This window comes from Diutina rugosa (genome assembly GCF_008704595.1).
Source record: "Diutina rugosa strain CBS 613 chromosome Unknown scaffold64_size61128, whole genome shotgun sequence".
NCBI lineage: Eukaryota > Fungi > Ascomycota > Pichiomycetes > Serinales > Debaryomycetaceae > Diutina > Diutina rugosa.
Genome location: NW_022995214.1, coordinates 34660 through 61141, shown reverse-complemented (window position 1 = coordinate 61141; position 26482 = coordinate 34660). Strand labels below are relative to the sequence as shown.

The window sequence follows — 26482 nt, the reverse complement described above, 5'->3', positions numbered from 1 at the left end:
GAGAACCAATTCGATAACCTCTCAGGTTATTCTGAGGATTCTGGCAATGCCGATTCTCATCAAATCAAGTGAGTTTTGAATCAAAATTTATGATCTGCACAACTCAAATATATGTATAATAGCAACTAGAAGTTGTTTCCGAAAGAAAACAAAATTGAAAAAAAAAACTTGAAAAAAAAATTTGAAATAATTTTCTTCACGAGCGGCGCAGTATGCAGGAACAAAAAAATTGATAACAACATCTTAGACGAGTGGCGCGTGTTGGTATATGCAGGATGTAACCGGCTGGCAAAGCTTCACAGTCAACTCGAAAGCCTCGACACTTCATATTTCATTTATCATAAACGCTAACGCTATCTCAACTCAGAATCGGTATCTGAACTATGTACTTGTGCACCGCCATCAGGTGGGAATTGGCCTGCACCAATGTGAGACTCTGTATCTTTCTCGCAAGTGGTTTCCGGGACATAAGAGATCAGGGCTATTCAACTCGAAAAGTTCATCGCCATTGCAAAGTACTACTATTCAGCTATCGAGATTAGAAACGGAATCATCATCGAGCTACAAGCCGTAGAATGTTACTTCTTCCATCGTTGGTGGTAAGTGCAGTTGCATATCCATGAGCAGTGCTTGTGCATACCCCGTGAGACCGACACCTGCAACACTAACGAGTTGCTGCGTGGCCTGGCTTGAGGGTGTAATCTGAGGGTTTCCAAACCTCGGAGTGGAAGTTCACTCGGGTCTCCCTGATCAAAATGATGGTTGTGGGTGCGGTTCTGCCGTTCTGTAGCAGCTTTCTCTTCATTGACGGCATCATCAATGATTTGAGAGAATTGTTCCCTCACACCAACGAGCTCGCTTAACTGATCGTTTCGCGGTAGTTAGCCGTGATGAGATGGATTCTGGCAACGACAGGTTCGCCGTTAATAGTATAACCTGGAGGAAACATATTCTGCAACTTCCTCACCGTTATGTCCCAGGGGCTGGCGGTAGCAAATTCAAATATGTGGTCAACGGCGTTTTTGGTATGGTGCACGTACACCGGATCGGTTAACCGGTTGCGGGAGATGATGAACTTGATATGGCGAAGTGACCGTTGACGTTCAAGAAGATACTGCAAGTACGTTTTAAGGTTTTTCTGATCTTGTTCCGTGGTGACACCCCGCTCATAGCCTTTGTTGATCTCAATTGGCAACAACATGGTGGTTTTCTCCCACCACTCATCCCGCTGCGCATCGGTGGTAGCAAGGTTGTTAATATAATGAATCATAACCTCAACAAAATTTATCGTTTGACCAGCGCTAGTTGAGTTTCTGTCAAGGAGATTGTCAGACATAACACGCATGAGCTGAGAGTTTGGATCATTGGGATTATACCCGAGGTATGTCTCGTAGAGAGATTGCATCATTCCCTTCACTTCAGCGAGATGTCTCGAAATCATTTGCGATGTTTCGTTGACATCAGTTTTAAGAGCATTAATGGTAGCTTGTTGCGAGTTCAAGCGATTCTTAATCTCTTGGATTGGTAGATTTCGCTATCATAATGAGCCTCGTAAGAATCGGCAACGTGGATGTGGGGAATATTAGGACTTCAAGGGCAAGACAAATCAAACAGTATAGAGTAAATAAACGAAATCAACGAGGGTCGATACCGCAACTAAGGATCGATATCTCATCGGGTTGTTAAGGCAAGAATTGGTGATTGTGTGCAGTACTGCAGCATACCTTTTTTTCTGCGCGTGACATATCACTGACGTGGATCACGTGGGGTGTCTACACCTAGTAATTACAGCAGGGAGTGAGAAAGTTCTGTCTCTGGGCGTGCCTGTCGTATTCCTGCGGCCAGTATTTTCGGCTACGCGTGCAAACGCGAACCACCCACGAGGATAAACAATGTTAGCCGTTCGCTTGGAAGATTCGACGCGGCGTTTAACCTCCATTAAAAAGGCGTTTAACCTCCATTAAAAAGTTAAAAAAAAAAAGAACTTTTGTAGTCTGTTTTGTACGTGTTAATTTGACTTGACAACGTAAATTATTCTGATACTAGGCTCTCCTCAATAACTACAACACCCGGTATTTCACGATAAGAGGTCGTATTGAATACGGTCCACATTCCTTTTGCGGGGTCGCGCTCTCTGTGTTTCTCGGCGGTTTAAGATGATGAGCCCTCGCTCCCCGCTTCCGCCAGTTAAAGCCACCATGACCTCGCTCAAATTATATACAATATTAACAGCATTGTGGCTTGCTTCCTACGTTCATGCTGAGGAGAATTTCGCTATTTATAATCCAGCCATCTTCGTGTTAGCGGTGGACAACACTAAGCCCTGGGACCGGTTTCATTATGCCTTCGATAACGGCGACGATTGGGATAAGCTAGCGGCGAAAGCGAAGGAGGAACCCGAGGCGAGATTGACCTATAACAGCGAGGCAGCGTTCACATTCGGACTACCACAAAACCGAGACATTCAGCTCGATGCTTACCGCGTCGACGACGGCAAATGGGACCTCCACGTATTTACTATTGACGCCAAACTGGGCAAGAATAACCTGAAGGGGCCTAAGGCGGGTAGCTGTCACACTGATGAAAAAGAGTTTGATGAGAAGAAACAGGGACCGGGTAAAAGGACGATCTTCTGTCGCGTCGAAGGTAAGAAGATACCCAAAGTTGTGCCATGACTACTCGATTTAAACATTTCAAAGGATTTGTGGTTACTACCTGATTCATGGTGGGCAATGATGCTAACCGTTAAGGTTGACATGAGTATCACAGTGATGGTAGTTTTGTTGGTACGCGGAGATGCTGCGGACTTTAAGTCATAGACCGAAGTCAAGAACACTAGTTGTTTTCCGTCTTGAAGAACAATCGTTGTTTTATTTCATGAATGAGGTTTATGGAAGGAGGATTACGAAATTGAGTAGTCTCTCGAACGATAGCCACTACAAACAAAGCAATATAATTTAAGGTATCAACTTGAAGAGAACATCATGTAGTTGGCGTCAAAATACGTTGATTCTGATTTAATCTGCTCCACGTCTCAAGATTATCTCTATGCAATTATGTTTATAAACGTCCACGACTCTCTCTCTCCTTTTACGAGTCGAAGGGGAGGGTTGCTTGTCTTGAAGTGCGCTTCCTAGGAGCATTGGCCCGGTCCAAATTCAGGTAGAACTCAAGCACTTTCGGGTGGCATCTGACACGGTCACGACTGAATCCGATAACTTGGAGCCCTTCACGAGATACCGCACGCGATAACGCCACGTACGCTTGGCCCATTTCGAAGCACAGGGCTAAATTGACTTTCACCAAAGGGAGCGTTTGTCCTTGTGATTTATGGATCAGAAGCGACCACGCAAGGATCAAGGGGATTTGCAGTCTCAGCGCAAGTACGTGACCAGTTTCATCTTCCACCAGCCACTTTTCAGGTTCCATCAAATGGTAACGGAAATTACCGTCATTAGTTCTAAATTGAACTAATGGAAGTACTTGGTCCAGTTTAGCCAGGGCGAGCTCAGTACCGTGAGCGGCATATTGTTCAGACACTAATGTCGGGTCACGCTCAGCACACGGCTGCAGCGGCTCATCGGAATAGATTAAAGGCTGGACAAAGTCGCTATCGTCTTCATCGTCTTCAGCGATGCCCAGCAGTTTCATATAGGTTTCCCGGTCAACAAAGTCGATGACGGTGCCCAACGTACCATTGACTAAAGTGTCATCAATGTTCTTAATACACATAACCTGAGCCCCACGTTTCAATACGAGTCTCGGCAGCGCAAGCATGTTACCAAGCACTTTCGCTCTTTGCTCTCCGGTGAGGGAACCAGCATCAACACAATTATACACCTGGGTCTCGCCTTTAATCAGAGCGAGTCGAGAGTTGTTTGAACGGTCAACCTCGGCTCTTCTCGGGTGTAAATCAGCCGGTTCAATGCCTCCCACCGACTTTAAAGGACGAGAAAGTCGTTTAAGCTCAGCTTCAGTTTCCGGCAGCACTTGGCCCAATCTAAGCTCATTCAATATATCGACAAATTGTTGATCTGATTGTTGACGGAACACTTCGGTAAGGGTATACGTGTGGGTGATTGCCCCGAGCCAGGCCTCACTTTCGAACGCAAATTTCGTCTCAGGGTATTCGCCATCGTCCTCGCGTCTGGTGATGGGGGGTAATTGGAAGAAATCACCACAGAGCACTAATTGAATACCGCCAAACGGTTCCAGCAGTTTGCGTACTTTCTTGGCGAGGGCATCAAGCTTATTAAAGAACTCTCCGTCGACCATCGACACTTCATCAATCACTAACACTTGCGTGGTCATCCACCGGTTTTTCGCCTTACGGTTGCGATGGAGCTTTTTGTATAATGATTGGACCAGTTCCTTAGCGAGACCGACACCGGCAAACGAGTGGAGAGTCATACCACCAATGTTACACGCAGCGAGCCCCGTCAGGGCGGTGACGGCTACCCCGGGACGCAGCAGTCGAAGCACTTTAATGATCTCACGAAGCAATACCAGCTTACCCGTACCTGCCAGCCCCGTATAAAAAAGGGACTTACCGCTAAGCACTTTATGAAGAATGTATTCCTGTTCCGGTGAAAGGATCATGGGCCGTTTCACTTTAGTAAGAGGAGCGACAAGTTCTCCATGTTCAGTAGTAGCGGTAGTAGGGACAGGAGCCTTTTGAGTGGAAAGAAAGATATGAGCGTTAGCCTTTGTCGAATAGGCTCTGCTTGGAGGGGAGGACGAAAGATCAATAGTTGTTCTCTTTTGTTGCTGTCGCAGGCGGGTGATTTGCTGACCAAACATGCTAGTGTAGATATCGGAGGGTTTGGTTGAAGGTGGTGATGGCGAGAATACCGCTCCGAGTACTTGGCGAAGCGGCAGTGTCGGTTTTGCTGTGATGGTAGTGGGTAGTGGTCGAGGAGGGGATAAGTGTGGCGCCTGTGATGCTCTTAAAATCTGTGGGGATGCTTTCAAGGCCTGTGGGGATGCTTTCAAGGCCTGTGGGGATGATTTGGGAACCGGTGGAGATGAATTCAACGCCTGTGATAGCTTTGCTTGTGGTGACATTCTCGGTACAGTTTGTGATAGTGTTGGTGTTTGTTGTGCTTGGTTGTTTGGCGTTACATTCTTTGGTGATCGTAGCAGAGTGGTGGTCGGTCGTGTTGGTGATGAAGGAGGCGACGAAGTAAACTCATCATCAAGCTGAGAAAGCAACTTCTGGTAGTCCGTGTGGGACGGTTTGGTGTCTGATTGAGGTTGTTTTGTTGGCAGCAACTTGTGGTGGTTTATTTGAGATGGTTTTGTTGGCAGCAGAGTGATTCTCGGTGGTTTAAACGGTTTATTTGTCATTGGTGCAAGTTGGGTCAATTTTAGCTTTGGCGGCGACTTGTGTAACGGTTGCGATAGTTTCGTCACTTTCTCTGGCAGTTTCACCGGCGGTTTGAATTTCGGGTTCATCGGGGGTGCCAGTTGTGATCGGATACACGGGCGTTTGGCCAAGTGGCGCATGAGGGTCTCGTCGTCGTCGGAAAACTCAAACAGCAGCTCCAGGCTCAGAAACAGGTCGTCCCAGTTGCAGGACTCGATCACGGCAATGACACGGGGGTCGGTTTCGATGGCGGGGCGGGAAACGCGAGCGGAAAGGGTCATTGCCAGGATAACACGCCTTCCGATCGCGGGCATTCACCGGTACAAAACGAGATACGGGCGGATCGGGGGGAGTTTCTAAAACTGTAGAATATCACGGCCACGATACTCGTACAAGACTATAGATAGCGTGAAAGCTGGGGAAGACGGGACAAGGGAAGAACGCGTGTGTGTTTGGAATGATGGGAGGGACGATGGATTACCGCGTAGTGAGGGGGCGCCATGGGGAGGTCACGTGATAAGACCAACTACACAAAAAGAAACAACTAACAATACGGTTTAGCCACCAGTAAGTGATTTGCAGCATGTTTGTTGGTGAATTTCAAATTTGGAATGGTTGATAATATTTGTAGACGATTGTCACTACCAGAAATAGAAGCCAGTACCACTCGATTCTCATTGTCATGGCTCAAACTAGTAGTAGGAGGTAATCCCACGAAATCAGCATATATACTCACATTCCCTGGCCTGCTACACCCACCACTCAAACAATGGCTGCTCAACAAACCCAATCGAACTCGCAAACCCCCAAGGACAACTACTCTTTGGAAAAGGACTTCCGTTTCTTCGACTTGTGCGTGATTGTTTAATTTTGGCTTAAATAGTTAATGGACACTGAAACTTACTTTGCAATTATGAAACTCATATCTGTAGAGATATTTGATCTTTGATGCCTACTTGCTGGTTGAATGGAGAACGATGGAGTCTCGAGGGAGGCGTTGTCCCGGTACCGATCGCACCTGCAAGTTGGCGGTCTCGTACTGCATATATACTTTTGTCAAGTTTGTGTGGGATAGTAGATCTTTATGGAACTTCGAAGTCCATAAAGTTTTGTCAGTATCAAAGTGTTCTAAATGTTGGGGCGAGTAACGTTTGTATGGAGATTAAAAGCTGGTGTCATACAATTTATTCGAGCTCATGGCCATGACAGTAATCTAGTGAACAAGAACAAAAAAATTGAGCAATAGGCCTGTTATTTTGCTAATGTTGATCTACCCATAATATATTTAAGTCGAGTAAACTACGATTTGATGATTCAAAAGTTGTTCCGCCTATAAACTTAGTGCAAAGACACCAACCACAGCCACCTCTAACGAAAAGATTCCCGTAATCGAGTCTCCAGCGTAAAACTTGAACCACCTGATCAATATTTTTTGGCTATAATCATTGTCTAACGCTGCTACTGGTCAATCAGTGGTGATTAGTGAGTATCTCTATAGCCATAATGAAAACAGCCTGCCATGACGATACTCCCTAACGGTGATGATAGCTTGTTTGTCCTACTATTTGTCTCGGATTTCAATCGACGTTTTGTCGAGTGTCGTGGTCGTTATCATAACTATATACAGAGGTCTACAAGTAGACCATTTTCCCGGCGGCGTCGAAGCCGACGGCGCGGTCCTTCTTCTTATCGCGTCTCAGCGCCCCGTATCTGAAGCCGATGTCGCCCGATTTGCCCTTGGTGAACTTAAATTGAGTGCGGTCACCTTGCTTTTCGGTACCGACCACCACCGTATTTTGGTGGTGAGACGATGCCGCGGCTTGTTCTTCAGGGTCCAAGTCAGTCAACTTGTGTAAAGTCTCTTGGGCAACGGGTAAATCCAAAAGACGAGCGGCGTCGACGGGTCCAAACGGTTCCAGCTCGGCAATGGTCAAAAATCTTTGGGCTAACGTCTTTTGCGGCGTAGGAATTTCCGTCAAGTTATCGGCGTTGACGGGAGGCTGGTACAACGGGAACATCTTGTACATGGTGTCGGCAAACACCTGTAAGTCCTTCAGCACCTGGTTCTATAACTGTTAGTATATGTTTGTTTTTGGACAATTTTCAGAAACGAGCGATTTCTAACCACGGGTAGGTCTTAAAGACTAATCGAATATTTTTTCTCTGTCTCATCATGTAAAGGAAATAAACTTACCTCTTGTTTCCACTGGTGTTCGATGTCGTGCAATTTGCAAATGGCCTCCACTCTCAGCATGAAAATACCGTATTTGTGAGCGACTTCCTGGTAATGTAAGCCATTCTCCTTAACTTCCTTGACGATCTCTTGTTTCAATTCATTAGAGATCATCAAAGCGGTGCGGCACTGAGGATTAAGCGGGAACGGGTGGAGGTTATTGTCCAACACTTTCGGCTTGTATGTCAGGTCAACCACGGTCTGGCCGTCGACAACGACATAATTCAGCTTATGGTTTTGCGGCGGGTAGTAGTAGCGGTTGCGGTAGTACTCTCCCCGGATGTTTTTGGGGCCCAACCACGCTTTAAGCGCCCGGGCAAAAGTCGACGAGTGGTCCTTCTTTGGGTGGGATTTTTCCACAGTGTGTTGAGCGGGGTAGCGCGGGTACGCGAGTGTCCGCTTACCCCGGACAATGGTGATCCCCCATGCCGAAAAGGGTGCCTGTTTCGCTGGGACCATTTGGTTAGAGGGCGCGATGAAGTTTTTTTTATAATCGAGTGGTGAACATTAGTGGTGCGTGGTCATATGCAGGAGAGAAAAAAGTTTTCGGTGAAAAATGCGAAAACCGCGAAGACTGCATCGACCACTTAAATAGGGCTAGACAGATTCTGAAAAATCTTAAGGTAGCGCGGGTGGTCGACTTTGGAAAGATATTTCGCTCATCGCGGAGGAAATGCCCCGAAGAAAAGCGCTGTCTCTCGGCATTAGGCGGTCGCACACGGACACCTCGGATCGTCCCTACCGCTAAGGCGGGCCGCCATCACACCATAGCCTAATAATATTGCAATCAACCCTAACGATATGGTATCTATCTGAGCGGCATTGTTACTGCTTCGTCTATGCGAGAGAAAGAAAAGGCAGACCAATAAATGTGCTCTTGTGTACCTTGCTTAGCCTGTAGTGTTTAGTTAAGGACTCGAGGCTTGTACCAGCGCTTAGAGGTAGTGACCGTCGCGTGCCTATATACCGTTGTGGCTGGTGCATGAATGTAGAGACGCTGTGACTAACGTCTGTGAGCTGTGCCAAACGGGACCCGCACCACATTGCACCGCTTTTTTCCCTGTTTGAATCATCAGATCCGATACTAACACCGACATCACGATGACACTACTACGAAAATGACAACTAAGTAGAACTGAAACACAAAAAATACTTTGAAACTCGTCAAAAAGGTACGGGTCAATATTGGTGTTTCACATTTTTCAAACCTAGATATGGTTGTCAGGTGAACCCTCTATCGGCTCGGTTACCCGCAGTTGACCCCACCTCGCGCCCGGAGGGGTACCTCACTTCCCCGGGACACTACGATCCACCACTACCAAACCAATACGATTAGGGGGTTTCGAGCACGTCCTTACGTAAGCGAAAAACTTGGTGACTGTCCTTTGTGAGATGTGTGTCCCCGCTCCGTTTCTCCTCACTCGTGGGTCATCCTAGAGTTTTGGGGCTCATCACCTTACTCAAGCTTCAAACGTTATCTCCATCCACCCGTAGTATCACACCACCAACTACCCCCACAACGAGGCTTGCTATGAGGCTCCGGGTATCCGTTTGGGAGGGCGATCACATGGGTGTCATGCCGCGCCAACGGTCTGCCATCATTGGCCAGTAGTAAACCCGATGGGCTTACGTGGTTTGACACATCCGCAACGCCGAACCGAGGTTCTGTTAACGAAGGAAAAAAAAAAGTTGCCGCGAAAAACTTGCCGCCCGACACCGGAGTAACAGAATCGGTTTCGTATTAAGTTATAGATATGTTACAGGGGCAGTGTTTCGTAATGTGGCGAAGTCGGGGTGACTAGGTGTTCATAATCATAAACAATATCTACTGCCACCATAACTTCATGTTTGGTGGCTTTTCGGCTCGGTGGAAAGGATTTCTTTTCTAATTTTTTTTTTTTTTTTTGTATGTCCAGTTGGGAGCCCCGTAGTTCAGGGTAAGCAGCTGTGTTAAGCTTGCCTTTGGCGCGCGCGCGCACACACTCGGCGCACGCGTGGGTGCTGTGTCAATGTCGCCCGCGCCAGGGGTCAACGATTATATAAACCCACCCGCCGGCGCGCCCTCGGGCGCTTTGAGCGCACCTTACACCATACACCTTAATGTCACGTTTTCTTAAACTGAAAGCGGTCAAGGTCGCCGCGGGTATCGCCGCCGCCGGCGGCGCCACCGTGCTCTACCTTGACTACGGGCGCGCCCCGAACCCGCTGACCCGCGTCGTCGGGCGCAAGCCGTTGGTGAAGCTGGCGCCGCCGCCGCCGCTGCGCGCCGAGTTGGTCTCGCGGCTTAATCAGCAGTTCGACGTGTTAGTTATTGGCGGGGGCGCTACCGGCACCGGTACCGCCCTCGACGCCCAGACCCGGGGCCTCAACACGGTATTGCTTGAAAAAACCGATTTCGCTTCCGGTACGTCGCTGAAACTGACGAAAATGGCTCACGGCGGGGTCCGCTATCTCGAAAAAGCGATTTTCCAGTTGCTGAAGGACCAGCTTGATTTGGTAATCGAGGCCTTGAACGAAAGAGGCAATATGTTGCGCACGGCGCCCCACTTGGTCTCGGTGCTCCCGATCATGATCCCCGTGTACAAGTGGTGGCAAGTGCCCTATTTCTTCATTGGGTGCAAGATGTACGACTGGTTTGCTGGCACTCAGAACATTCGTAATCTGACGGTATTCTCGAAGGAGATGACGTCAGCGATCGCGCCGATGATGGACTGCGCCAACTTGAAGGCGGCGTGTGTCTACCACGACGGGTCGTTTAATGATCTGAGAATGAACGCGACGTTGGCGATTACCGCGATCGATAAGGGGGCCACTGTTTTGAATTACTTTGATGTGAAACAATTGTTGAAACAAGATGGAAAAATCATCGGCGTTAGGGCCGTCGATAGAGAAACCGGCGAGGAACACGTGGTCAGAGCCAAGTCGGTGGTCAACGCCACCGGCCCCTTGGCCGACCGGATCTTGGAAATGGACGCCGACCCTCAAGGTTTGCCCCCCAAAACTCCCCAGGCTCCCAAGATGGTGGTGCCGAGTTCCGGTGTGCACGTGGTGTTGCCGGAATACTACTGCCCTCGGGACATTGGTCTCTTGGACCCGCTGACTTCCGACGGCAGAGTGATGTTCTTTTTGCCGTGGCAAGGTAAGGTGTTGGCCGGTACTACCGATACTCCCTTGAAGTCGGTCCCGGAAAACCCCGTACCCTCGGAAGTCGAAATCCAGGACATCTTAAAGGAATTGCAAAAGTACGTCGTGTTCCCCGTCGACAGAGACGACGTGTTGCTGGCGTGGTCGGGGATCCGTCCCCTTGTGAGAGACCCGCTGAAGGCGCCCAAGCACGGCGACAGCGGCACCCAGGCGTTGGTGAGATCGCACTTGATCACGGTGCTGCCCTCGAATTTGATCACGATTTCCGGGGGTAAGTGGACCACCTACCGCGAAATGGCCCAAGAGACCGTCGACACCGTCATCAAGACCGCCTTCCCCACCCGCACCGACTTGAAGCCGTGCCAGACCAACAAAATCGTGCTTTTGGGCGGCGAGGATTACCACAAAAACTACTCTGCCCGCTTGATCCACGAGTACCACATCCCCCTTAAGTTGGCCAAGCACTTGTCCCACAACTACGGGCTGCGCTCGTCGCTTATTTTGGAGAAATACTCGGAATCCGACTACAACAAGTTGCCCGTCACTTTAGCTGCCACCTCGATGTTCCGTCCCTCTCACCGCGAAGCTCACGAGGAGAACACTTTGAGTTACGCCTCGTTCGACGAGCCTTTCACCGTGGCGGAATTGTTGTACCTGATGGAATATGAATATACTAGAACCCCCGTCGACTTCCTCGCCAGAAGAACGAGATTGGCGTTCTTAAACGCGAGAGAAGCGTTGGCGGCTGTCCCCGGTGTTGTCGAATTGATGAAGAACGAATACGGCTGGGACCACGCCACCGCGGCGAGATTGAAGCAGGAAGCCGAGGACTACATCGGCAAGATGGGTATCTCGCCGGAAAAGTTCGACGTCGAGCACTTTGTGGTGCAATAAGCGAAGCTAGACTAGCTAATCGTGTTACTACAGTCCTAGACTACGTTAGATGAAGTTATATGTTAATGATAGAATATGAGCGAGGCTCTTTTGAGAGCCTGGCGCAGTATATAGAAATAGAAATCCTATTTAATCAGTGATGCAAGCTGGAAGAAAGTACTTCTCATGTCCCCACAGCTATTGAGAGTGACTCGAATTAAGCCGTAGATATGTACATTTACATATGGCTTTCGGTGACATCACTGGCGGTGTAGAATGACGTTTTGTTTCACCTTCGCTGCATATGGTAGGTACTTCTTCCGCAGGCATTTTCGAGGTTTGAACGGTAATCCTTAGTCGAATCGACTGGATGTCAGGTTCGTATTTCGTGGCTTCGGTAATGGTTTAAAGTTATCTTTTTCGAGTTGTAATGCTAATTCTGTCGCTTGCTTCTCTCTTCTTTGAATCTATATCAACATTTGAAAGTCAGAAGACTTGTGACATCAAACGCTATACTTTCCGATCGAGCCAAATTAACCAAGGGGAAGTAACAACCTCGATCAGAGCTAGCACCTTCGTCTCAACCCACTTGGTTCTTTTCTTTTTTCGCCATACGGTCGTGCTCTACTCAGTTTGCCGATATGCATCGAGAACACTTCGGTTATGCAACCGACGTGTAATTACCCTTCGAACGTGTAATTACTGTACCGACGTCGCCGAGTTGCTGATTTCTTGCCCCGAGAATTTCTTGTCTCGAGGACTCGGTGGCCTTTAATTAACTAGAGAGATAGTTCAAAAAAAAAAGTTCTTTTATGGTACGGATACAAGCGGTGTGACAGATGCCTCGAGAACAATCATCACTTCAACCTTGAATCAATGAAAATTGACAGTCTCGAAGAGTATGCCACTGATTTCGAGCGAACGGTGTCTCTTGTGAGTTACAACACATAGAAGCTGTAATTCAGAGAGCACTCGACTATTGCTCATCGAATGAAGTAGTCGAATACTAACCTACCGCCTACTGCCTACAATGCCTAAATTGTCTACGAGTCTACAGTAGGCGACGCCTTGCTGCTGGGCGGGGAAATGATCCGGACTCCGAGAGTACACGTTTACGGAGATTAACCAACCGAGAAAGCGAGAGCAACTTGACGGTTTTCTTGGCAATAGGCACCCATTGACGGCACTGGTGGGCTCGTGGGCTCTACGAGGGATCACACTTTGAGCGTATACTTCCACACGTCGTCCCCCTCTCACCAACACCAAAACTCCACTCTATAACCTTAAATCTAGACAAAGTTAACGGGTGGGTTACCATTCAAAAAGTCAGCTTCAGACTCTTCCATGTACTTACTCACGGGGAAGTAGTCCTTCTTAAACTCGTCGACAAGCGTGAGTCTCAACTCCGTCTTCTTACCGTCCCAGCAACCAGGGATCAGCGCTAAAGTAGAACCGCAGTTACCGCAAAAGAGCTTGACGTTAGGCTTGCCCAGCTTGGTGTTAGTCATCACGTACCGCTTGATTTGATTGCCGGTATCGTGCCAGGCGACAAATTCAGTGTCAAACGGAGCAACGAGCTGGCCCAAGTGGCCGGAAGAGCGCCGGCAGTTGGAGCAGAAGCACACAGTGGGGTTCTGGGGCGGGTTCTGGGCGGCAAACAGCACCATCCCGCAAAGACACGTTCCTTGGAGCATTGTAATGAAATCACTAAGTGGTGGAGATGGCTCAGGGGCGACGGGGGCTTCTTATACTCTCGGTTGTTCCGGCACTGCCGAGAGGGGAGCAAGCGTGGGGCGGCCCCCTATTGCCATATAGGGAGAATTGAGCCAATAGCTAAATATAGAAGGGAATTTTCGACCTCTAGAATGATGTAAGAGCTGGTTACGGTTGTTTTTAGGCTGGAATTGGGGAAGGGGGTGGGGGAGAATCATGTACTGGTGACGGTTTGGTCGGAGTCTGTTCGAGTCCCAGCCGTACCTTTTTCCCGCAATTTTCTAGTGCGAAATTCAACTATTGTTCCCCTTTAGTCGTCAGTGGGCATGCCTGAGTACTACCTCGTGTCCCACGAGCGGTACACGCTCCCGCAGCCGTCCGCCCGCGACAACTTGCTCGCCGTGTACGGGTTAGAAGCAGTGGCCCGGTCGCTCGCCCGAACCAACCCCGACGGCTCCAAGGGGGTCAAGTTGAGAAAACTGTACAAAAACCATATTGTCGACTTACCGGGCAAACACCAAGTCTCCCAAGCCAAACCGGTGAATCCTGAGATTCTCAACCCGCTGGTGGCCACTAATCCCAATACGATCCGCGCCTTGGACCCCGAATTGCTCAAGCAGGCCTTGCACTTCGACAAGAGTCCCCCGACGGGGATTTCCGGGTTCAATCATGTTGATTTGGCGATAAGTGATAACCAAACGTTGATGCGTGATGAGGGAGAAGAGGAACGTAAGGGGAAACGGAAGAAGAAGGGTGGTTTACCGGATCCTAAGCGGCCTCATTATGGGTGATTATGTGTATGGTAACCATGGAAATATTAATTTACAAAAATGATGGTATGATGAGTCTAGTCATGATATCCACTACTAAACTTTGAAAGCTTTAGAGGGTTCGTTTGGTGTACCGGTGTAGTACTTGAGATATAAGGTTAGTGGCTCTCTGTGTACTATTCTGTATTGATAAAAACAATAATGGACAGCGTGATGATCCTACTCATGATTGTATCCTTTGTATTTTCGTCTAATGTTTGGGCGTCACGTCTACTATAATTTTTTGGGGTTAGTACTTGTAATATGAGGTTAGTGGCTCTTTGCTGATGAAAACGAATTGAATATGGTTCTTTTGGGTGGTAGCTAATACAGACTAGTTAGCCTCTACTGGTGCCAGCACCCAAATCTTGTTATATCGTTTGGCGTGTAGATTCTGATGGTTATATACGAGAGCCGGCTGAGTAAATGGATACAAGATAAATCATAACACAATCTGAATAATCACACCCTTACAGGAACAACGTGTTCCTTTTGAAGTATCGGGTGGTGTGGAACTCAAGATGGCGGGTTGCAATGGTCGACCTTATTTTGGACCTTCAAACTACAATCGAGAAACCTTTACTTCGAGAGTCATCTTGATCTGAAAGCCATCCGCTTTAATAGACATTCATTTTCAAGGTCATTTCGTAATCATTCAATTGCATTGAGATGTTGAGTTCTTCTAGTAATTGATATCAATTTAGAGTTGTGAAAACCATATATCTATAAGTGCCGGCGAACACCAATCTATGGCTTTGAGATGTTTGAAATTTGCATTTGATGCCTTAATCTCTAATCCCTAGATGCCATAGCGATATTTGAAAGGAAGGGAATCGTAGATCAACTGTGTTTGGTATCAATTCTGCCGTGCAATTGTCTCTGGTGTAAATTAGTGCGAGCAGAAACAAGTACAAAAAGGACACTACAATGGGGCCCAGAACAGTACAGAATTACATGATATGGTACATGAAAAGAAAATGCATAAACCTGGACCCCGCCAGGTGCAAAAAGAAAGCTCTTTGGCGGGGAATCGAACCCCGATCTCCCGCGTGACAAGCGGAAATACTAACCGTTATACTACCAAAGACTGTTGAGAGTAAAAATAAGTCCGGTTTATGATACCAGACTAGTACAAATGGGGCTTGTGCTTCTCCATCAATATTAGTGATATACTGTTCAAACTTAGTGCAAATGGTAGTCTAAGTCAGTGGCATCCCATCCCAGTCACTCCTATAAGCCTAAAATGCCCCTACACCGAGATATTAATGGAAGTATGAATTTTAAGTGTATACTCTATATGACTCGCGGTCACCAGCTGGCGCTGGCGACGCCCTTAAATGCACAAATAATCATGCCCCGGAGGCACGAATTTCGCCGTCACCACGTCGACGTCGGCTCCCGTGGCCCACACTTCTGAAACAATCAGCTGCATCAACGTGTACTGTTTCATCTGAGTGAATTGGCGTTGAAACCGTAAGAACGCCATCATCAGCTGTCGTTGGTGTTCGGTGACACTTGAAACACACATCACGTGGATCGGCCACACCATCTGGGTAACGACACGACTGGTGCCGTCAAGCAGCCCGTACACCATAATAAACTCGTCGACGTAGGCGCTCGCCAGGTGCTGCGCCACCCGCGCGAGCGCCGCCAAACCCGCAAGCAGCCAGCAGCGGGCGGCGCTGACGGCGACGCCGTGGTCGCGCCCCGGCGGCACGTAGTCGCGGTACTGGAGGAGCTGGTGATGGAGCGGCGCCACCTCGGCGCTGATATCGACGGCGCTGGCGCCGCTGGCGCCGGCGCGGGTGGCGTGACGCAAGTGGCAAATGCGGTGGATGCACCGCCACACCTCACCGGGACACCCCATCAACGACAACGTGGAGAGGTCAGTATTGATATCGCCAAACCACTGAGGGTGGCAATAAGGGACGCGCGCATCGGGTGACACCACCAGCGCTACGGTATCGTATACCAGTAAGTAGCCCATCATCGCCACTTTGCGCGGGTCCTGCGCCACCTGCGCCCGGAACTGGGGCGAGTCGCAGATAACGCCAAACACTTGAAACAAGTAGCGGGAGAGCGCCAGTTGACCTGTTTCCATACAGGCGAAGATCACGTGGACGTGGATAAGCACAAGGATGACGAACAGCATCACCAGCGCCTTCAGTGTTTCATCATCAGTTTCGGATTCAGATTCGCCTGTAGTGGTGGTGGTTTGGCGGTGAATAGTAGTTACCAAACACCGCATCACCCGATCCATGTTTGCAAGTCCCTTACGGTAAAACTGGTACGTACACGCTCCCAGCTCATACATGTGGACGGCCGCCAATGCCATCAAGCACAGCCGGGCAAGGTCAAAGTCACAGTATTTCAACGCTAACTGAGGCCACGGCAGCTCGGGGTTGCTATCAAGCATGGGGAGTAACGTATCGAAGAAGTGACGTAGCGCTGCTGCTTCTTCCTCCTGAGTTAAAGTGGTTTCATCAGTAGTTTCAGGAGTGGTATCAGTAGATGTTTCAATAGATGTTTCAGGGGTGGTTTCAGATATGAGTATGGGCGGCGCCGGTAGCGGCATTGGCCGCGGCGGCTCCTGGTACACCGGCGCCGGCACTGGCATCGGCGGCGATAGCGCTGGCGGCGGCGGCACTGCTAATTCCGGCGGTAGCGGGAGCTCCACGTTGGGGGGTAATTGGACCACAGGATCCATCGCGAGCATCCGCTCTAAATCGGGGAGGTCGAGGAGGGAATCCAAGTTATCGTATAACAGCGCGGCGCTACCACCATTGGCTGAAACCGCCGTCAGCTGATGCCGACGTTTCTTCGTCAGTTTCAGACGTGGTTTTCCGACAAACGCCACCCGGTAATTGCCGTCGGCGTCGACGCGGCGCTGGTTGCGATCGTCGTCAACGTCAAACAGGAGTCGCAACCCGTACCCCTCGCAGCGCTGGCCCAGTTTGATGCAGTTGTGACACTCAGGCTTGGTTTCATCGCACTTGCGGTGGCTATGGTTAGTATGTGAAACATGACATGACACACGATGTGAAACGATACCCATGTCTCGTCACCCCCCTTGTATCGTGGGGGGTGGGGGAGTGGGCATCGGATGATGTGATCGTGGGTGGGGGGGCACCCGCTTAGTCAAAACTTACCGTTTCTTGCACGTCCAACACCCGGTGCGGACACGTTTGATCTTGCTCATCACCACGCTCTGAAACGGGTTTGGGGAGACAGGTGAAACACGTTATGGTGAATGTATCTGATTGACGGAGGAGGGGTGGGGGGGAACGAGGGTATATATAGCAGGCGACTGTACCCCAAGCAATGTCTTTTTCTCTCACTTTATGCGCACCACGCCACCGAGATTTTTCTTGGTTACGCAGCCCGCGGCTCGCACATACCACTAGATTTGGGTGTGGCGTACTGCACACAGTCATTAAGGCGCCGGCGAGAGTCCCTATATTACTTCGATGCTTCTAGAAGCCAACTCAATCGGCACCGGCCGATGGTACTTGGTGACACAAAATGTGAATGATACAGATTGTGACCACGATCACTCGATCAGATAACCACGTCAACCTGAAACTAAACAGAGGGTGTTTCAAGCGATGTTTCAACTATTGTTTTAACAATTGTTTCACCGTTTGTTTCAATATATAAATTCAATATTACACTTCACAAATTTCGTACCCTAATTGAGTTAAGCTTTTTACTTTATGGCGGGCGGCCAAAATGGTTGGATGGTGGCGGGCCGAGCATGACTAAATCCGGTAAGGCGCAACCATGCTTGGCGGCGTGAGTGAATTTAAATCCGATGACGTCTCGACGCCCAGGTAACTCCGACAACATTTGCCCCTATCGCATACATAGAGGGGCGTGAGGGAATAAATCCGATGCGTCATCGGCAATATTAGGCATACACCGAAACGCTAATTGCTAAAGCGGCAACCACACCTCGGCAATCATACCGAAAAGAATGTTCTAAAACCTGCTTCGATGATCTGAAACCTGCGATAGGGGTAATTGGTCACTGGTAACAGGGGGTGTTACAGGGGTGGGTACAGGGGTAAGCGTGGGTGGTCACTTGTTACAGGGGGTGCATTAATATATCCATTCTATGTCATTACAGAGATAGGGGCCTATTCTACTTGCCCACGACCTCCCAGCCGTCGTCGGTGGGTTCTTCCACCGCCAACAGCGCCACCTTAGTGGCGACGTCGGCGACGTCGGCGTCGGCGGCGGTTTCACCATGAGTTTCATCCTTGGCGTCGTCGTCGTCGTCGTCGACCGCCAACACCGCAAACAGCAGCAGCTGGGGCTTGTCTTCCTTCTTCTTGTCGTCAGCCTTGGCGGCGCCGGCACCGGCGCCAGTGGCGGCGCTAGCGGCGGCGGCGCTGCGGCGCGGCGGCAACCGCTGGCCGCGCGACCAGTCGAGCTCGGGTTCGGTGCGCTTAGGCGCGGCGTCGTCGCGGCGCGGCGCCGGCGCCCGGCGCGGGGGCAACTGACCGCTACCCCGGGCCGACAGCCAGTCCAAATCGGGACCTTCGTCGCGCTTAGGGCGGAAGGTGCGTTCGCGAGGTTCACGGGGAGGCAACTGGCCGCTGCCTCTGGCCGAGCCCCAGTCCAAGTCGGGGCCGTCGTCGTCGCGCTTAGGTCTGAAAGTGCGCTCGCCGCGCGGCTCGCGAGGCGGCAACTGGCCGCTGCCTCTAGCCGAGCCCCAGTCTAACTCGGGGCCGTCGTCGACGGGGCGCGACCGCATCGGGCGCTCGCCGCGCTCTCTCGGCGGCAACGTGGCGCGGCTGGAGCGGGCGGCGCCCCAGTCCAAGTCGACGTCGTCGCCAAAGCGCGACCCGCCGACCCGCGACCACCCGTCGTTCTTCGGCGCCGCCACCGACACGAAAATGCGCCGGCCAATGTACTCGGTGTTCAGCGTCTTGAGCGCTTCTTCCAACATCTCTCTCGTGTGGAACTCAACAAAAGCAAACCCTCTGATTCTGTCCAGCTCGCGGTCTCTGGGGATGTCGATGTCCTTGATGAGGTCGTGCCCGTCCATCAACGTTTCAAAGAACTCCTGGAGGCCAAAGTCGTTGGCTTCCCAGGGCAAGTTCAGCACCATGGCGCGGTAAGGGGGCGCGTCGGGGACGGGGTACTCCTTGCGCTCACGGCGGGGGAAGGCGTCGTCGCCGCCGCGGCCAAACGCCAGCGACCCGCCAGCGGCGCCCGAGCCAAACCCCGAGCTGAACCCCGAGCCGGCGCTGGGGACGGCGGCGGTGGTCACCGCCGCCGTCGAGCCAATGGCGCTGAAATCAACGTCCTCGTCGGCCCACAGCGACCCGCCAAGCGTGTCGTCGGCGAGGAAGTCGCCCAAGTCCATCTTCGTTCCCTTCTTCGGTGCCATCTTGCGTTAATTACGGGGTAATCAAAAAGGGCACGGGGGTGGTAAAGGTAAAGTGTGTGTGATGATTGAGGTGATTTGCGTGAAAATTTCTCCCGGCGATGCCTGCAGGACACCAGGGGTGAACCCCCCGGCCCGCCCCGCCAGGGGCCGGGCCCCCCGTCCGACCCTCTAAATTTATTAAATGTGATCGAAAAGACTTACTTTCTGTTTCATCTAATTAAATTGACTTGTTTCTAGTTGAATTCTGAGAGGTGGTCTTGGTTGTGGCTCATCGCGACTGTGAGGGATACCCGTGAGAAACTCATCGCAGGAAGTAAACACAACTGATAAAGAAAAGGGGTTTTGAAATTAATGTTTATTGAAGTGCAAATGTGATAAAAGATGAAACTACAGTCGACTGTCATTTAGAAGTTTTGATATATAGTAGTAGTAGAATGCGATCTCAGCCTCAATTGATGGAAGAACATCTCCATATTTGAGAAGCGGTGATTGTAAAAATGCTTATCTTCTAAAGAATTATTATCAGCTAAAAACGAGTTTCATGTTATTAAATCGGATCGAGGCGACAATTGCAATCGAGACTACTATGGTAATCTGTCACTGGTGACCGATGTTGCTAGAATCAGTGAACGACAAATAGTCACTGGTAGTACCGTTGTTGCTAGAACCAAACATGAGCTTAGCGTTGTTGCTAGAACCAATTAACCGTTTTTAAACGAATTGGATGTTAGAACCAAACACTCGCTTCCTGGACCAAATGATTAGAAGATTTAATTGTTGTGGTATTCAAGATAAATAAAAATCAGTTCCCGGGGGTAATCTGGAGGTATTTGCAAATAATTAAGTGATTACCGGGATGAATATGTGAATGAATAGCAGCGGGAATAGAATCAGCAAGACATTAAATCATCATTAAAATCGTTGTGTCTCAAATGTTCGAGCTTGTCGCTGGTTAAATTGCCAAATGTTAGCATCTTCACTTATCAATTCGATTGCAAAGTGAGAGATATTAAGGTCCAGTGTTTCCTCAGAGCAATTTTTTGTCAATTTCAGTAGCACTGATAAGGGCAGTTCACCAATTACGAGGCGATACCATCAATAATAAGGATGACACAATGTTGAAGCAGATGGTGGGAGTAGTTGACGTTATACCCGATTCTGTACTAAGGCCACCCGCGCTGCTGCCATTGCCGCCAGCGGCTCCGGCGACGGCGCCCGTACGTGTACCGGTGCCGGCACTATAGGCTCGGTAGTCGTCAACTCCGTCATTTCCACGGCAACTTCAGGAGAAGGCGTTCGATTAGTAGTATCATTAGGCTCTTCTCCGGTATTGTTAGTCGTAGTGGCGCCACTGTGGTAGAGTTCGAGGAACGCCCAGTTGAAGATATCTTTTTTCGAGATACCCATGAGTTTCCACCATACTCTTTTACCCATACCGCCATACTTCTTGTTTGCCCTCACTTCAGCCTCAGCTTCAATCCCCAGTCGTTGTACCGCCGGATCCTCGAGTAAGTGGCGCACTCTACTCTCTGGGGGGATCAACTGGTGGAGCAACGCCCTGACGTCGGGGTCGTCTCGGAACGCATCCAAATCAATGCTAAACTCTGAGGCAAGGTCTCCAGATCCTCCAGCATCATTTCCAACGGTGTTTTCTGTGGTTTCCTTCTGGTAGTAGTCGCGTTTACACATGGGGCAACAGGCTCTTCGCCTCGTGAGCCAGGGGTCAAGACAATCAGCATGAAACGGGTGGCCACATAATAAGCCTCTGACAACATCATCATCCTCAAACAGGTCAAGACAAATGGCACACCCGCCGGTATCGAAGTGGAGCTCCACCGAGTCGCCACACGCCGCCAGCGTCGTCGCCACGTGACCTTTACCTACCAAATTACCATCAGTGACATCGCCCTCAGTTTCTGCACTCTCCTCGACCACAATAAGGCCTCTGGCATCGTTGTCGGCGTCGTTATCGAGGTCGTGTTCGTCCTCAATTTGGAGCCACTCCTTATAAGGGCGCGCGGGGAAGAGCGCCTCCACCTGAGAGGGGGTAAGCTTCTTCATCTTAGCGAACCCCTGCCGCCGTCTCCGGTCTCCCCTGGGAGTCACCAAGTGGCCTGATCTCGTCAAAAACCTCTGGTGGAGCTGGTGGACCAAATACTCCCGGTGGTGGGTGATCGCCGCCCACTCGGCGTCGCCCAGCCCGCCCCCCTGGTGGCGCCGCAACGAGGTAAGGTGGAGGCCGTATTTGGCCCTGACGAAGTAGCGGAACGTGAAAAACAGAAACACAAGAAACACAACCACCCCGACAACTAATGCCACATACAAGAGCACGGTAGCGGGCGTCAGAAGCCGCAAGTCGGGCTGCCCCAGCGGCGCCGGGCGCGGCTGATCGCTGCCAGGGGCGCTAGCCATGGCGCTCGTCGCGGTAGTCAGCGCCTCCATCCAACCGCTAATCAGAGAATGCCACTAGCAGTTGACTGAAACAACAGCTGGGACAACAGCCACCAGGAAACGGCTTTTTTCCAAATTGGCGGGCTTATATTTGCCATTTCAGGGGGCGTGCGCCGCGGCTAATAATTTTCGCTCGATTTGTGGGTAGATATAAAATTGCCGGCAGCGATTGCCCCCCACCGCCCCACCATTGCTGAATCCAGTAAAAGTAAGGGGAAACACAGAAGAAGGAGTAATTAAAATTGATAGTTAAAGCTAATGGCACTGGAGTAAGGTCGTTTGTAGGTGGTGGGGCGATTGCCGGTGGCGCAAGTGGTGGTACGTCGTCGTCCGACTCTCCTCCGGTTGCTCCGCAGGGGGCGACCATAAACTGCTTACGTCTCTAGACTACCACAACCAAGTAAAGTCTTTATTTGATGGTTTTGTTGGTGCTCTACTAATCATTCTTTATCTTTTTAATTCCATAATCATGGGTTTAGTTGATATATTTCACACTCTAAGTGTTCAGCCTCGGGCGTCGCCGGCACGCCCATGGCGAGCACTAACGCCGTGCGAAGCACTACTGCTGTAGACAACGGGCCAACTCAGTTTGCATGCACCCAATGGAATGATTTATGTGCTTCCATGTACTACTTTGAAAGTCTAATTATAGCAGTAGTGTCAAATTTATAAAATCTCTTTGAATTAGTGATGATCGTCCAATTTCTTCATGGTTAATATAAGCTAAGAAGACTAAGAGAACCTCACGCTGTTGGCACTAAAACCAAAAATCTCATGTTTTCAATTGTAGCAGTGGTTCTAATCAATTTTACTAAACATCCCCTAAGAGTGCAATTCCTTCAATAGTTAATAGGACTCTACTAAGCTTGAACCTATATCCAGTAAGCCTGAGCCTAGACCAAATAAGCATTGAAACGACTCATCTTAATCTATCTCAATACGATGTGATCAATTCATTTCATTGATATTTCGATCAATGTTTGGATGTTAACAGTCGTTAACAGTCTACGTTAATGAGGAGCGTGTCGTATATTACAGACGGATTTAGTTACCCTTGGGGGCTTCCTTGTAGGAGATGGCGGCCTCTTCGCCCATGGCGGCGATGATCGACACCAACAAGTCCTTGCCTTCGTCGAACTCGGCTTGGATCTTGTCACCCAATTCACCTTCGGGGACCTTGACGTCGTCCTTGGTGTCACCGTCGGCGGTCATCAACGACAAGTAGCCGTCGTCAATGTCCAACAATTGGAATTCGGTTCTGACAACGTTGGGCACCTCCATGTTGTGGGTCGAGGGCGACAAGTCTTCCAACTTCTTGCCGGTGAAGATGTCGATGGCGACCAAGTGGACCTTGGCGTGACCGTGCTTACCGGTCTTCGAAGTCGACATGTCGACAATCTTACAGGGTCTGCCCTTGATGACGACGTGCCCGTTCTTTCTCAACGCCGAACATTGCATGGGGTAGGTCAAGGCGGCGCCGGCATCGGCGGTCTCAAAGTGGTGCTAACAGTTAGTAACGGGGCAGATAAAGGTATGGAACTGGCTCCATTAGCAGGGCAAGGGCCTCATCGTCGGGTACGTACGTCTTCTTCAGCCATGGTTCGATAAGTGGTAGATGAGAGTGAAAAAAAAAAGTTTTCCACTTTTTGACCCTCGCGGCTATATGCAGGAATGGTCACGTGTCACGAGAAAAATTCTTTCCAGGGCTTTAAATTTAACAGAGCAAGGGCGGGGCCGCCGCTCAGGGTCCCTCTATTGCTGGCATTGGTTTTTGGAGGACGGTGGATCAATTGGTTCCGGGCACGAAACCAATAACCCTAACAATTAAAACTAATTATTCCCAATTAGTGAAAAAATTACGACGTCGACAATTATTTGTTTATACTCTCCTATTTTGCTGTTTGATCTCTACCACGTAAAATTGTACGTCTCAGCCTCACGCGATGAGCGGCATGTATAAAGTGGCAGCCGCCTCACCCAAACGGGGACAAAGAGTTACCCGGTCTTTGTGTGCGTGCCAAAAAAATCCGCACGCGATGACATACACAACCGTTGTAATTGGTGGTCCAGAAAGACAGGCCATCAAAAGCGATTGATACGGGGAGGCTGGCGTCGTACTGGTAAATTGACTGTTACTCCACTTTGGTAATTATGTGAAGAGAACCAGTACTATGCGGTAGCAACAGGAACCTTCAGATTGACGTTCTCGTAATTTGGTCGTAATATTACATCGTCAACAATTCACCCGAAAAGAGGTTACTTTTCTCCCTTGTCTTTCTTCAATTCCTGGATGAGGGGGTCCCATTTCTCCAACAACGCGCTCAGCCGCTCGTGCAATTTGAACAGATCCGGGTACTCCAAGTCGGCGTCCTTGATGATACACTTGAGCACTTTGTGGATCTTGGTTTGGCGTAATAAATCAAGGGTGACGGGGAAATCCTGTAACCGGTTCATGATGAACCGCGCCATGCTGAGCTCGTCGGCCAGCGGCGGCTTAAGTCCCTGCGTATCCTTGGGTGTTGTCGGTTGGTTGCGTTGAATCAACGTCCGCTGGAGCTTGATCCGACACTGCCATAACTGTTTTTGCCGTTCATCGTCGCTTAACTCCGGCGGCGAGTTAGTACCATTAGCATTGGCATTGGTTTTAGCGGTAGTGCCGTTACCGTTACCATTTCTCGACCGTTTGGCGGCAGCAGCAGTGGCGTCGTCGCCGGTATCGTCGAGCTCGTCCTTGACGCGCTTGTTACGTCGTGACGGCGCCTGATCCAGCAGCGCCGTAGTATCGACGGAAACGTCACCGGTAGTATCGGTCTCCTGCTTCACGGAAGTATCTCCCTCTTCTTCCTCCTCTTCCTCCTCTCCTTCCTCTCCTTCCTCTCCTTCTCCTTCTTCTTCATCGTCTTCGTCATCTTCAGCACGTTTCTTTTGGATAAACAGGTCGAACTCGACGTCTTCGGCGGCGAGGAGGGCCTCGTTGACGTTATTGGTACGCCCGTTCTTCAGCCGTTTAGCGAAATTGCGTCGCACCAGCGTCGGCACTTTCGCCACTCGTTCACGGAGCTTATCACGGCTTAACCGCGTCAAGTTCTTATCGCTCATCCAGTAGTAGTCGCCGTCGGGGATGAATATCACACAATAATTGCTGGTTTTCTTCTTCGCCCGGAGCACCAGCGGCGGCACTTCGCTATGAGGCATGACAAACGCCGGCCACGCCGGGTAGCCGTTCATTTTCGCCAACACAAGCTCCTTGGGTTCGAATTTGGTCTTTGATGACATGGGGTTATTTGGAGGAAAGGAACCAGTAAATGGGGCTTGTGGTGGTGTTGGTGGATGTGGTAGCAACGGCTAAACTCGCTTTAGTCGGGTAAATGCTGGACTGGAGTGCCAAAAAAGATCAGAAAGGTATGAGGTGGCTATCAGTAGTCAGAAGGGCTCCCACGATAAACCAAAAGGCTCTGACGGTGTAAAACCCACTAGTGGAAGGTGTGTGCCCCTATATCAAGCGGAGATCACTGGGAATTCACCGGGTGCCGCAGGGGTCGTCGTCGACAGCGGGGGAGTACGGCAACAAGAAGGGAAAACGGCCACGGATCACGGGGTGTCAACTAGCAAGTAATAACACACAGATTTGGCCACAGCACAGTAGAAAACACGCCGGTTCAAAGGTGGACGCTGAGGGGGGTGACCGTGGCGGGGTATGGGTCAATTGCTCACGCCGATGCTAGGAAAAACAATCCATGGGTCGTCGGGTGTGGTTTTGGGGAGTGCATATAGGGGCACGCGCGGCCCCACCAGAAAAAAGCGCCACGAACAACGGAAGCGAGAGGATACCAATATAGCAATCAACGTGGCATGGTATATTGCTAGCAATAATGATTGATTTTGATGGAATATCCTACTGGGCTATGTTTTATGTAGGGATTGATCTTAGTCGGCTTCTTCTTTTATTGGCTTCTAGTCTCTCTAAAGGACTCTACACTGTACACTTTTTAACCATAAAGACCGGCATTTAGTTTGGAAATAATAGCAATACTATCTTTTAAGTTAGAAATGTCTCTGTTTCAAGCTAGTGCTCTTCGTAATAATTTCACCAATTTAACTAATTTCTTCTACTACTACGTGTATACTACATTCACACCCATAAACTGCATCCATCCAAACTTTTGATCCCATCATTTTAAAACCGAAAATCATTAAAAAAAACATACCAAACTTAACTAATTAGCAAAGTCACACGCTGATCGAATGCTTAGAGTTTCAACACTCTGACCATTGTTCGACTAGCTAATTTCCTGCGCATAGCACTCAGCGCCCGTGCGCATTTTGCAACCCATAGTCCTACCACGCCATCATACAAGAAAGGACCATGAGTTTCCCGAATAAAAAACCCCGGGTGGCTCTGGCACTGGTGGTTGATACCCCAGCACTACACAACGTCCCCGATGACTTTGTCCCCCTTGTGCCGCCGCCCCACCACCCTCACGAGTTCTTCTCCGACT

The 26482-nt window shown here is 49.9% G+C and overlaps 12 protein-coding genes across 12 annotated transcripts; 3 read left to right on the top strand and 9 right to left on the bottom strand. All coding sequences in view use genetic code 12, as the record gives it.

Moving 5' to 3' along the window:
- Positions 1-859: 859 nt before the first annotated feature.
- On the bottom strand, positions 860-1441 carry DIURU_005777 (uncharacterized protein; the record flags this gene model as incomplete). The annotated part of the gene is made up of 1 exon (XM_034158796.1): positions 860-1441. The coding sequence occupies one exon, from the start codon at positions 1439-1441 to the stop codon at positions 860-862; it is 582 nt and encodes a 193-aa protein (XP_034009451.1).
- Positions 1442-2156: 715 nt separating this feature from the next.
- Positions 2157-2675, top strand: DIURU_005776 (uncharacterized protein; the record flags this gene model as incomplete). Its single annotated transcript, XM_034158795.1, has 1 exon — positions 2157-2675. The coding sequence occupies one exon, from the start codon at positions 2157-2159 to the stop codon at positions 2673-2675; it is 519 nt and encodes a 172-aa protein (XP_034009450.1).
- A 415-nt stretch (positions 2676-3090) lies between these two features.
- On the bottom strand, positions 3091-5646 carry DIURU_005775 (DEAD/DEAH box helicase; the record flags this gene model as incomplete). Its single annotated transcript, XM_034158794.1, has 1 exon — positions 3091-5646. One exon carries the CDS (start codon positions 5644-5646, stop codon positions 3091-3093), a length of 2556 nt encoding a protein of 851 aa, XP_034009449.1.
- Positions 5647-6996: 1350 nt separating this feature from the next.
- DIURU_005774 (mitochondrial 37S ribosomal protein mS45) lies at positions 6997-8057 on the bottom strand (the record flags this gene model as incomplete). Its single annotated transcript, XM_034158793.1, has 2 exons — positions 6997-7431; positions 7560-8057. The coding sequence occupies 2 exons, from the start codon at positions 8055-8057 to the stop codon at positions 6997-6999; spliced, it is 933 nt and encodes a 310-aa protein (XP_034009448.1).
- Positions 8058-9698: 1641 nt separating this feature from the next.
- Positions 9699-11636, top strand: GUT2 (glycerol-3-phosphate dehydrogenase; the record flags this gene model as incomplete). Its single annotated transcript, XM_034158792.1, has 1 exon — positions 9699-11636. The coding sequence occupies one exon, from the start codon at positions 9699-9701 to the stop codon at positions 11634-11636; it is 1938 nt and encodes a 645-aa protein (XP_034009447.1).
- Positions 11637-12904: 1268 nt separating this feature from the next.
- On the bottom strand, positions 12905-13309 carry DIURU_005772 (GFA family protein; the record flags this gene model as incomplete). Its single annotated transcript, XM_034158791.1, has 1 exon — positions 12905-13309. One exon carries the CDS (start codon positions 13307-13309, stop codon positions 12905-12907), a length of 405 nt encoding a protein of 134 aa, XP_034009446.1.
- Positions 13310-13654: 345 nt separating this feature from the next.
- Positions 13655-14119, top strand: MED19 (Med19p; the record flags this gene model as incomplete). Its single annotated transcript, XM_034158790.1, has 1 exon — positions 13655-14119. One exon carries the CDS (start codon positions 13655-13657, stop codon positions 14117-14119), a length of 465 nt encoding a protein of 154 aa, XP_034009445.1.
- A 1351-nt stretch (positions 14120-15470) lies between these two features.
- DIURU_005770 (uncharacterized protein) lies at positions 15471-16853 on the bottom strand (the record flags this gene model as incomplete). The annotated part of the gene is made up of 1 exon (XM_034158789.1): positions 15471-16853. One exon carries the CDS (start codon positions 16851-16853, stop codon positions 15471-15473), a length of 1383 nt encoding a protein of 460 aa, XP_034009444.1.
- Positions 16854-18278: 1425 nt separating this feature from the next.
- Positions 18279-19532, bottom strand: TIF3 (Tif3p; the record flags this gene model as incomplete). The annotated part of the gene is made up of 1 exon (XM_034158787.1): positions 18279-19532. One exon carries the CDS (start codon positions 19530-19532, stop codon positions 18279-18281), a length of 1254 nt encoding a protein of 417 aa, XP_034009443.1.
- A 1146-nt stretch (positions 19533-20678) lies between these two features.
- DIURU_005768 (uncharacterized protein) lies at positions 20679-21944 on the bottom strand (the record flags this gene model as incomplete). Its single annotated transcript, XM_034158786.1, has 1 exon — positions 20679-21944. The coding sequence occupies one exon, from the start codon at positions 21942-21944 to the stop codon at positions 20679-20681; it is 1266 nt and encodes a 421-aa protein (XP_034009442.1).
- A 1083-nt stretch (positions 21945-23027) lies between these two features.
- On the bottom strand, positions 23028-23441 carry ANB1 (translation elongation factor eIF-5A; the record flags this gene model as incomplete). The annotated part of the gene is made up of 1 exon (XM_034158785.1): positions 23028-23441. One exon carries the CDS (start codon positions 23439-23441, stop codon positions 23028-23030), a length of 414 nt encoding a protein of 137 aa, XP_034009441.1.
- A 798-nt stretch (positions 23442-24239) lies between these two features.
- DIURU_005766 (uncharacterized protein) lies at positions 24240-25259 on the bottom strand (the record flags this gene model as incomplete). The annotated part of the gene is made up of 1 exon (XM_034158784.1): positions 24240-25259. The coding sequence occupies one exon, from the start codon at positions 25257-25259 to the stop codon at positions 24240-24242; it is 1020 nt and encodes a 339-aa protein (XP_034009440.1).
- Between the last annotated feature and the right edge of the window lie 1223 nt (positions 25260-26482).